General features: G+C 31.9%; 1 protein-coding gene across 3 annotated transcripts; it reads left to right on the forward strand.

Annotated features, from left to right (window-relative positions):
- The first annotated feature begins 787 nt into the window (after positions 1-787).
- On the forward strand, positions 788-10,151 carry LOC114289321 (protein SAWADEE HOMEODOMAIN HOMOLOG 2). 3 transcript variants are annotated; one of them, XM_028233027.2, is made up of 11 exons: positions 788-963; positions 3,745-3,830; positions 3,937-3,982; positions 4,056-4,200; positions 4,317-4,409; positions 4,527-4,619; positions 6,872-7,064; positions 7,197-7,248; positions 7,824-7,967; positions 8,105-8,224; positions 9,526-10,151. In XM_028233027.2, the coding sequence occupies exons 1-11, from the start codon at positions 910-912 to the stop codon at positions 10,042-10,044; spliced, it is 1,545 nt and encodes a 514-aa protein (XP_028088828.2). In that variant the 5' UTR covers positions 788-909; the 3' UTR covers positions 10,045-10,151. The 3 variants fall into 3 exon arrangements, with proteins under 3 accessions (XP_028088828.2, XP_082735996.1, XP_082735997.1); XM_082879871.1 differs by having other exon boundaries at positions 810-963; positions 3,909-3,982; XM_082879870.1 differs by lacking the exon at positions 4,317-4,409 and having other exon boundaries at positions 790-963.
- Positions 10,152-11,795: the final 1,644 nt, after the last annotated feature.

An 11,795-nucleotide genomic window follows, 5' to 3' on the forward strand; every position in this document is an offset into this window, starting at 1 on the left:
AGTTTTTGTGTGAGACCCACACCCCTATAAGTGTTTGATAAAATTTTTAATAAAACAAGTTTCTTGTACTTTTATTTTTTTTATATTCCAAAATTATTTTCTTTGTCCCTTCCAAAATATTAGTATCTTTTGGAAAATTTAGCTTCTTTTTTTTTGTGATAATATAATGATTACACTTTAAAAATATTAATTTTGCAAAATTGTCCTTTAACTTTTTTGGAAACACCAACTATCGTAATAAATGAATTTAAAAGAAAAATAAAAAATTCATGTTATCTTAGTTCTTAATTTTTTAACCTGAACAGAAATTTTAGAACAGTAAAAATGAAATAAAGAAATAATATTTTAGGACCTGTTTGATTTTTATTTTAAGAATTCACTTTTTAAAAAATTTACTTTTTTGTTTAAGTATTTTTTTTGTTTTCACTGATTTTTAAAAATATTTTAAGCATTTTTAAAATTTTTAGACACATTTAATATAAATACATTTAAAAAGTATAATATTTGTTAATTTTTTTTGTAAAAAAAATTACTAAATACTAAAAATATAAAAAAATATATGAAAATTTAATATATTTTTCATATTTTTATATATTTATTAATTTTTAAAAATATTTTATTATTTAGATAAATTTAAGTAAGGTACGTCTATAATAATAAAAAAATTACTTAAAATTTTAAAAATATTCATCAAAAACAAAAAAAATATAAAAAAATAAAAAATTTAAATTCAAAAAATTCAAACCAAACCTAATATAATCTTTTTTAATTGAAGAATGAAATAGAAAAAGTGCGCCCTTAAACCGTCCAATTTATGTCCCAATCCCTCCAAGTTTTGAACCAAAGTTCCCCAACCCCACTTCTCTCTCTCTCTCTGCAGTTTTCGATTCTCTCTCTACCGAGGAGCTGATGGGGAGACCGCCGAGCAACGGAGGCCCAGTCTTCCGCTTCAACCATACTGAGGTTTCACTTCTCTTTCCTCTCTTCTCTCTGCTCTCTTCTCTCTCTTTCTCTATGGTTATATATATACACAAATGTAAGGGCATGCATGTCTCGAATCTATATCAATTTTGAATTTGAATAAAAGTACTCAAAAAAAAAAAAAAAATCTCCATTCCTTGACTCGAATTTATATCAAATTGAGTTTTACCCTAATCAAACTCAAATGTTTACTCAAATTTTCCAAAATCATTTTGTAAGCTTTCAAATTTACATCTCTGCCATTACTGAAACTTTACTCAAATTTGTGTTTGTCATGGAGTGCTTCATATCAAATAAATTTTTTACTCAATTAGTAAGAATTTGAGTAAGGGTTCGATATGGCGTAACGTATATCGAAATGGGTCGTCTTTTTTAAAAATAAAAAAAATAAAAATTTCTAATTAGTATAATCGGCAGCTTGATTCTTGAATTTCTTGATGCTATTCATTAGAAAGATTAATGTTTTACTCAATTAGTAAGACTTTGAGTGAGGGTTCGCGATGGCGTAACGAATATCGAAATGGGTCGCCTTTTTTTATATTATAAAATTCTAATTAGTATAATCAGCAGCTTGATTCTTGAATTCGTTGATACTGTTCATTGGAAAGATTAATTTTTTACTCAATTAGTAAAAGTTTGAGTGAGGGTTGGGGATGGCGTAACGGTTATCGAAATCGGTCATTTTTTATTTTTATTTTTATTTTTAGATTCTAATTAGTATAATTGGCAGCTTAATTACCTAGGTCTTGAATTTTTTGATGCTATTTATTAGACAGATTAATTTTTTTAAAGCAATTGGAATTTAAGTATGAATTTTTCACACCAATGTCTTCTGTTCTTGCCATGCAATGTGATTGATGTAAAGGGGGATTGCAATGTCATGGACTATTAGTCCGGAAGTAAATAGTCCGAGGACTGTTTAACTGGATGGATGGGATTAAATGTTTGGAAATGATTATTCCAATAATCTTAGATTCGGATGGGAAATTATGAAGAAGGATAATTGCTTCAAAGACCCTTTTGTCCTTTTAAATTTGCAATGACAATTCTAAATTTGAAATTTTAATTTAGATGCATTTAAAAAATAATATATTTGTGAAAAAAATATCAAAATAGTTCACTAAAAATAAATAATAATGTATTGAAGAAACAACCAAAAAAACCCTATAGTTTGACCTTTGTAATAAAATGAAGTTTGAGTTTTTAATTTTGTCAATTTAAACCCTAATCTTTTGATTCATTTTTAATCCAAACCATTCATTTATGTTCGTTAAGTAAAATTGATGGAAAAATGGTATTTTAGCCATTAAACTCCATATAGATATACATAAAATGTCTAAATGCCCTTTTTCGTTGAGTTTAATGACTAAAATATCAAATTTTTTTATTGATTTTACTTAATAAAAATAGGCAGATGATTTAAATTGAAACCAAATTAAAAGATTAGAGTACGAATTGTCAACATTAAAAATTCAGGGTTTATTTTGTTACAAGGATCAAACTCTGAGTTTTTTTTTTTCCCTAATTTATTTCTATTTAAAAACAAATAGTGATTTTTGTTTTTTGAATTTCTTCACAAATGTAAGTGCATTCAAGATATAAAAAATTTGATTAAAATATGAAAAGGTTCGCTAAAGACAAAATAATACAAAAAATCAAAAACTAAAAAACAAATTTCAAAAAATAAACAAAACAAAAAATAATTCTTATTTATTTATTTATTTTTTATATGCACTTATATTTGTGAAAGAAATTTGAAAGAAGTTGACTAAAGATTAAAAAAAAAATGAAAAATAGTATAATTTGTTTTATATATCTTTGTGTGAAACAAATTGGAGGAAAGATATGTTGTATACTTGGTGTCATTTTTTGTGATTTAAGAACCTCATATGGAGTGCATATATATGGATGAGGACTGGAGATGTATCTCTTATTTGTATTGTTTAGGTATTCACTGACAATAAGACAAAGGGGCCATTTGGTTGACGGAATAGCTTTATTTCATAAATTGTTCTATTTCAAATTAACAGATTTGAAATCTCTGACTTTGTAAATGTGTTAACTCAATTTGTATAGGTGTTGAACATAGCAAATTTTAAATCTTCCGTTTTGAGATTAGGTAATTTTATGTTTAAGAAGAATTGACCAAGTTCAAATTTTAATCAAGTAAATTGTTTGGATTTTTGAGTTTTTTTAATTCTTAATTTTTAAATCCAAACAATGGTAATTGTCTAATTTGTAAATGAGCTAATTCTGAAACTGTCCAAATAATTCACATAGTTGGGTGGGACAACTAAAGGCCCTAATTGCTTTGCCTTTGCATCTTTCTTCTTGGCGTTATGGGTATTGTCTGGATTATGAACTGATAAGAATTATTTTTTTTGGTTCTGGTGGTTAATTAGGAATCTACTGTGCCTTTAGGTTTCATTATTTGCTAGTGCAAGGGGTTTTGCACATGTATGTAGTAAAACAATTTTCAACACAAGCTCAAATGTTCGATGGAAACATCTCTTTGTGCCCTGTATTGGCTTTAACCTTGTGGGAGCAATCGTTCATACATAATTTGGAATGCATTCCAATAAAACCTTTCATTTGGACAATGGGTATTTGTTTAGTGCATGTGTTAATGCTTTGGTGATCTCTAGCACGAGGCAGTAGAGAATACTATTATTTATGGCATTAACTATGATGGTATCTTTTCGGAGGTTGTAAATGCATTTGAACAATGTCAATGATTTAGGTCATCATTGTTTCATTTTTAAGGTTGCTGAGATGGAAACTATACTGCAAGAACACAATACTCAGATGCCTACACGTGAAGTTCTTGTAGCTCTTGCCGATAGGTTCAGGTGTGTAGTTAATGTGCATTAATTCAAGAATTCAAATGATTGGAAACTTCTTGCTTGCCTTACAATGTCAGAAGTCAGGTCATCTTGTGGTTGTCTTTGGTTGTAGTGCTTCAGTGGAACGGTCAGGAAAGATTGTAGTTCAAATGAAACAAGTAAGACACTTTCCATTGACTGCATGTTGATGATTCCCCAAGAATCGTTTGCTAATTTAGATACTTTGTACAGGTGTGGAATTGGTTCACAAATAGGCGGCATGCTCTCAGGTCAAAGGCCAAGTATCCTAGGACATTAAATGTATCACCTATTGCTTGGGATGATTCAAGTGCAGTGATAAATGTCCCTCAAACCCCTCAATCTGTAACTGCTCCAGGTAGGACTGGAAACATTCCAGCTTCTTGTTTTTTGGCACACTTATCTGGTGCTTAGCTGTATTTCCTGTAGTAATTTTGTTTTCTAATTTATATTTTGATTGATGTTGCTGCGTAGCGAACCGGACAATGTATTTATCAAATATGCCTTGGGATGATTCTGCTGCAGTGAGAAATGTCCCTCAAGCCCCTCAATCTGTAACTGCTCCAGGTAGGATTGACAGCATTCCAGCTTCTTGTTTTTTGGCACACTTATCTGGTGCTTGCCTGTATTTCCTGTAGTAATTTTGTTATCTAATTTATATTTTGGATTGATGTTGCTTCGTAGTGAACTCTACAATCTATGTATCACGTTTGCCTTGGGATGATTCTACTGCAGTGAGAAATGTCCCTCAACCGCATCAATCTGTGACTGCTCCAGGTAGGATTGACAACATTCTGGCTTCCTATATTTTGGCACACTTATCTGGTGCTCACCTGTATTTTCCTATAGTAATTTTGTTTCTAATATATATTTTGGATTGACGTTGCTGCATAGTGAATCCTTCATTGGGGACTCAATAAGCTCTGCCATTACCTAGTTAAATGCCTAGACCTAGAATATCATGCTTCTGATGGATGTTTCTGTCAACATGACTACTGGTACTAAATGGTTGATTGCATTAAAATAGAATATTTCAACACTAAATTTTATGTTGTAGATAAGTTGCATATAATTATTTATGAGTCTAGCATTTTCCATTTGTTCAATGCATTTCATATATATATATATATATATTTCTGTTGTTCTATTTTGAACTATAAAATGCTATGGACAAAATACATTTTTGTGTACTGTTATGGAGGTTATCCTAGCTGGTTTGTTTCATCAACTCTTCGTAATTTTGGAAAGGAATATTTTCTTATTTTTGGTAGTTTGATGTTATTCTTACATTACATTAATTTTACATTACACTATCGTTATTAACCATGTAGTACCAGTAGCCATTAGACTTTAGACATTATAGTTTTAATGTAACATTAATTTTTAAATTACTTACATTACATTATTGTTATTTTTAATTTATATAAATGACAAATAATACTTGTTATCCTTATATATGACATAAAATAAATATATATAACTATATATGTTGTGTGTCTCCCACTTGTAGGGTCTTACATTTTTGAAAATTTATGTGGTGGCAAGTCCATGTTCATCCCTTTTAGAATGCAACTGTACAAGCTTTCCAATTCTGCAAATTTCAATTGAAATTATGAGATGACAACATTCGTATTCTTTGGTCAAAAGCACATATTTGTTAAATAGGTTTGGTTAATTTTGAAATTGGATGCACAGGCCATTGAAGAACTTACTCTTTCCTTTCTGCCTAATCTAACTCGTTGTATGGCCATAGTTGCTGATTAGCTATATACTATAGTAGTTAAGGAATCTTGTATTGTCACGCCCCATTCTGGGTGGTTTAATTGTCATAGGTTGAATTGAGCATGGGAGTGTCTAATGGAACTGCCAAACTAAGTTTGCTTGAATAAAATGCTCTATGTGAATGCTCCTATTTAATGCAATCTGCTCTGATTCATTGATTGGTTGAGTTTTGGAAATAATAAAATTTATTTAGTTAAGAAATTAAGCTTGAAATATGTGGTTGTTGCTTAGGTTGGGTTGATGGAGAACAAGTGTATGTAAGAGAATTGCCAACAATAGTTTGCTTGAATGAAATGCTGTAGTCCTTATTTTATTAGATATTCACTGATTCCAGTGATTGGTTAATTTTTAGGAAATGAGCAGAGTTGAATTTGAGAAATAAAACTTACAAGTAGGTTAATCCTTCATAGCCAGCCTTTCTGGTTCTAGTATTTTCTGTGCCACAGCAATTAGGTATAGAGAATTACTCTTAACAATTAAAAGTTCCTGTCACTTGCTCCTTGGCGTGAAAGTCTTCTGACATATGTTACTGGGAATGTAGATCATTTTGGTACTTGGGGAACTGAATCAGGAATGTTGCATGCCACATTCTTTAAAATGTTGTACAACAAGGGTAGACTAGTTTAGATTATACTATTAGAATACAAGGTACTTCTAGAGCAATTTTCTTTTAACAATTAAATATCCAATAAAATATTGCTTTCTCTTTTTCAATTAATCATGTTACAACACATTTCCTATGAGCATTATGACCCATTTTTTATGTTTTGTCATGCTAGAACTCCACTCTCCTTAGATGTTAGTTTATTTTAATTGATTTGTTTTGAATGACAAATCAATTATTTTCCTCCTAAGGTTTATATTGGAAAATATTTTTGGGATTACTTTGGATAGCTGGGGTGTTCCAAAATGTAAATTGCTGGGGTAATAGTGTTGTCTGGTAACAGTGCTTCTGACTCTTCCCAATGTATAATCCACTCACTTTTTGGTGTGAGGCAATCTGCCAGCCTCTTTGCTCTTTACGAGTCTTAATTTTTCTTCCAGAAGAGGTCTTCTATCTGCTGCTTCTTCTTCTTCTTCTTCTTCTTTTTTTTTTTTCCCCACTTCATTATTCATGTTTGACAGTTCGCTTCTACCTGTCATCTAATCTCTTCCAAAAGAGTTCTTACTTCTTTTTTTTTACCTTTGTAATTTCATGTTTGACTGTTCACTTCTTGTCATCTTACTTCATTTTATCTTGCCCTCAGTATCATTTTCAGCAGTTCAGAGCGCAGGAAGAGCTGTTTCAGATAAAAATCATGCGGAGTTCAAAGCTAAATCTGCAATGGATGGTGTTGTTTTGCCCTCATTATCATTTTCAGCAGTTCAAAGTGCAGAAAGAATTGTTTCAGATAAATATCATATGGAGTTCGAAGCTAAATCTGCAAGGGATGGTGCATGGTTAGTATTTCTGGCTTTTCAGGTTTAGAACTTCTGGATGTTAATTATTTGATGTTTGCCCTCATCCTTTCTGATAATTACTAACCTGTTTTGAATGACAATAATTCATTCCTTTTATGCTCCCTGCCTCAGGTATGATGTTGCAATGTTTATGTCTCATCGATCTCTTGAGAAGGGTGACGCGGTAATTTTTTAAGTTGATTTCTCCTTCATATGTTAATGAGTTAGTTATCAGAAGGAAGAGATACCGTATACCACTAATTCTTCTGAATTTCATAATTACCATTATTGGGATCCTCTATCTTCATATAATTTGACACTTTTTTTGCTCATTTAACTTTATTCTTAAACCAAACCAAACCAAACCAAGCCTTAAGTCCCATCATAAAACAAAACCACATCAAATAAACAATTCGAGCCTATTTCACCCAATGGCATATTTCTTGTTAGACCCTTCATGAACTATTATTCATCTTATGTTTCCACATGATGTATGCCTATATTAATTGTATGGAGCATCCGAGCATCTTTAGGTAGGAACTTAGGAATCGAGTTTGTTACTGAATTTCTAGGCGAATCCATCAAATGGTGCACTGTTGATGGATAATATCTGCAACCTACCCTTGGACTACAACAATCTTTTCCCTTTAACATTTGTTAGAACTTAGAAGTTAAAAATGCCAGTTCACAACTTGTTTCTTGACCTTCTGCCAACCTTTTTGACTTGAGCTATGATTTAAATTCTGCTGGCCAATTCAGGAGGTTCTGGTTCATTTTGCTGGTCTTGGACCGGAGGAAGATGAATGGGTTAATATTCGTAGGAATGTTAGACCACGGTCTCTTCCATGCGAACCATCAGAATGTGCTGCAATTCTTCCTGGAGATCTTGTACTCTGTTTTCAGGTGTGAATGTCTTTATAATGATGCTGCAGAATAATTTATATATCTCAATTTTAAAAGAAAAGAAATTAAATTTATCAAATCTTCAGAATCCCCATTTGATTTGATATTTTATTTATTTTTTAATGTTTAAATTTCAGGACGGCAAAGAGGAAGCTCTTTACTTCGACGCACATGTTCTTGATGTACGGAAACGAAGGCATGATTTAAGAGGTTGCCGCTGTAGGTTCCGGGTGCATTATGATCATGATGAGTCTGAGGTATACCATATACGACTGAATATTTTTTTTACTGCAAACGTTCTATGAGTTCATTTCTTTTTCTTTCTTTCTTTGCTTTTAATTTTTTTTTCCTTTTTTTTTGGGGGGGGGGTGGGGGTGTCTTGTGGTTGTGGTTCATGGCTCAATTAAACCTAGTGTTTAAAATGCCCAGTTTAATCTTGGGCCATTTTATTTATATTGTTAGATGGTGACATCTCTTGCTCTTTGTTTTTGTTGTTGTTTGTCAGAGTTGGAGCAGCTGTTTAGGATAACAAGTTTATTTTCTTTCTTACAAGCTTGTTGGGTAGATTGAGCACATTATACTTTATCTGTTACACTGGAGATTATTTCCCGAAGAAAAGCCTCAGTGAAATAGTTTGAACAGTAAAAACTACAGTTAGTAGTGCTTATCTTTCCAAGGGAAATACCATTGAAACAACTTTTAGTTGATATTGTCTCTTGAAAAGTTTGTGAAGAAATATTCTCCTATATGGGCATGGAGCATGACTAGTGTTGGTCTTTTCATAGACATAAAATCAGCACCTTCAGTTAGTTGGACTGACAGAAATTCTTTCAAGGAATAACTCGCTTAAACCAAAATCAGTAGAAGTTGTAGCGGTCAATTGAGTTGCATAGTTGTTCATTTTCAAAACGTAGGGATGTGTTATTGTTCTTGGTTATAACTTGAAATGGTTTTCAGCATCATTATTTCTTGCTTGCAACTGCACTTTCTCACTCATCATGAGTTTTATGCGAAGAATTCCTGCTTTTGAAACCTTTGTTCAGAAAAATAAAAGAATACTTCTTTTCATTGTGTTTTACTTCAACATTATACAGTTTTCTCTGGCACATACAGTCGATATTCTTTTAACTTAGCATCTAATGCAAAATACATGCATTAATACACATTCTACTGCACCATTTAGACCTATATTTGTTGGGTTGCATAGCTTTTCATGCCTCAATATAGGTATGCATTATTGTTGTTGGTCCTAACTTGAAATGGGTTTTCTACCCCATTATTTTTTGCTTGCAGTGGCACTTTCTCATTAATTCACACAAGTTTTTGTGGGAAAGAATTCCTGATTTTGAAATCTTTCTTTGTGTTATACTTTATTATCATACAGTTTTCTCGGGCACATACGATCGACATTCTTTCCATGTTGCATTTAGTGCAAAATACATGCATTAAAGCACATTCTACTATGCCATTTAGACCTATTTTATTCACTGCCATTTAGTCTATTTTATACATTTCATGCTGGCCAATGTTTTCATCCGGTGGCTAATTCTTTCTTCAGGAAATTGTGCCCCTAAGAAAAATTTGCCGTCGGCCAGAAACCGATTACAGGTTCCGGCAACTTCGTGGCATAAACAAATCCAGTTATGTGAACAGGCAGAAAATTGGTGCTGATACGCAAGCGGGCAACACATTGAAGGCATATTCTTCACCTGAACCAATGCAAAAGCAGCAAAAAGTAGAGGAACCTGAAATTCTGCAACCCAAAATTCCCAAGATTAGTACAGGTGGTGATGCTGCTAACACCATCACCGGTGGTTCTGGTCAAGTGGCAACTTCAATGGTTCCACCAGCCAATGTTGTTGTGACAAGTGGCGATGCTACCAGTGGTTTTGGTCAAGAGGGAACTTCAATGGTTCTACCGGCTAACATTGTTGTGACAAGTGCCGCTGCTGCAATCACCGGTGGTTCTGCTCAAGTGGGAACTTCAATGGTCCCACCAGCCAATGTTGCTGTGACAAGTGGCGCTGCTGTGAACACCATCATCATCAGTGATTCTGTTCAAAATATGGCACTATGATAAAAGGTTGGTTGTTAGACATCTTTGGTATGTTTCTCATGGATTGTTAGTTGGATTGAATTCAAATTTAGTTTTTCAGTATATATTTTTCTTTCTGATGGGTAAAATTGTAGTTGAATGAGAACATTGTGTTTTTCACCCCCAACCCCAACTCACTTTAACTAAGTAGGGGTTCTCTTTTGGTGGGTCTGTTTGATCGCTTAGAAAACATAGGAAAGAAACAAGAGAAAAGCTTGGGAATAGTGTGACTGCCATGCTTATCTCGAACTCATCAATGGCATCTCTGGCAACCCATCAGGAGATCTTTTGAGGAGCTCATTGGAGTTGGGTTGGGAGAAGGGGGCGTGTGGTGAGAATTATGTTTGGGTGAAAAAATGACCTGAAAGCAAAAGAAAATTTTGGTTTTGTAACAGTTACTATGCCCTGTTTAGCTGCTGAGAAAATCAAGAAGGCAGGGGAAAAAACACAGGAAGTGTTACTACATTGCTTGATAAGTTGAATCTAAAAGAATTTGTATTCTTTGTGATTGGATTCCTAATTGGAGGGTGGTGTTGGTCCATTATGGGACTATTTCGATGATTTGAATTGTTTACTTATAGCGTATGAGCAAATTGTCTATGCTAAAAAGCAAATTGATTGGACAATTATAATTATATGTTTGAATTATATTTATTTTCAACAAAATAAATGGTCAGTATAATTTTGACAATAGAACATATATTTTTTTGAATGTAAATGTAATACCATTAGGTCTTGTTTGTTTTCAGAAGTAATATGGAGATGATTTATAATGAGGGGATTAATAGTGATGGGATTGTTAGTGAGGGGATTGATAGTGAGAAGATTAAGTAAAATTGTGTTTGTTTTGATGATAGTTGTTAGTGTAGGGATTATTAAATTATTTTTATATAAAATAACTATAAAATAATAAAACAAATAAAAAAATATAAAAGCATTAAACATTAATATCCAAAAAAAAAATGTCTAACATGTAAAAAATTTTCAAAAAAAATAAAAAAATTTTCAAAAAAAATAAAACAAATAAAATAATGATTTTTACTTAACAAAAAATATAAAAAATTAAACTTCAATGTTAAAAAAAATGCCTAGCATGTAAAAAATGAAAAAATAAAAAGTTTCTAGTCCTTGGAATTATTTTTCTAACACTTCTTCCATCTTAATTTCCCTTTCAAGGCCTATCCTAATATTAAAGGATTAGGAGTTCTTTTTTTATCTCTCAAAACAAACATTTCATATAGCGAGTCACATCTCACTATCAATCTCAATCCATTTTTTCAAACAAATCGGCGCTCACCTAGTTATAGTTGCCCCATCAATTTTATTTTAGCAAAAGATGATTTTTGACAAATGGTTTAAGTCGTTAACGTGGGCCTTGTGATGGGCCCACCATGTCCAAGAGTACCCTCCAAGTAGACAATTTTTAAATTTTATGAAAAAAATTTATATAACAGGTATGTTATGTTGAAGTAGTGTAATCTATTTATTATTTGTTATGTGATGCACCTTGAAATCGATGTTTGATGGGATTAAATACTCACCATCTCAAGTCAAGCACAATAATTTTTCAAATTTTACATAATAAAAAAAATAAGTGAAAAAATACGATACCAATACAATCAGACTTGCCCACTATTTAAAAATGTCTTGTTATTGTCAATGAGAAGTATAAATTTTCAAAATATTTATAATTTTAATATATTTTTTTATATATTTCAAATAATTTTTATATA

This window comes from Camellia sinensis, chromosome 7, assembly GCF_055761805.1.
Source record: "Camellia sinensis isolate YWXY chromosome 7, ASM5576180v1, whole genome shotgun sequence".
In the NCBI taxonomy this organism is placed as follows: domain Eukaryota; kingdom Viridiplantae; phylum Streptophyta; class Magnoliopsida; order Ericales; family Theaceae; genus Camellia; species Camellia sinensis.

Bases quoted from the DNA above. Each gene is read 5' to 3' on its own strand.
- LOC114289321 (XM_028233027.2), top strand. From the start codon at position 910: ATGGGGAGACCGCCGAGCAACGGAGGCCCAGTCTTCCGCTTCAACCAT. The intron at 3,983-4,055 runs GTAAGACACTTT...TACTTTGTACAG, and splicing joins TTGTAGTTCAAATGAAACAA to GTGTGGAATTGGTTCACAAA. The intron at 8,225-9,525 runs GTATACCATATA...TTCTTTCTTCAG, and splicing joins ATGATCATGATGAGTCTGAG to GAAATTGTGCCCCTAAGAAA.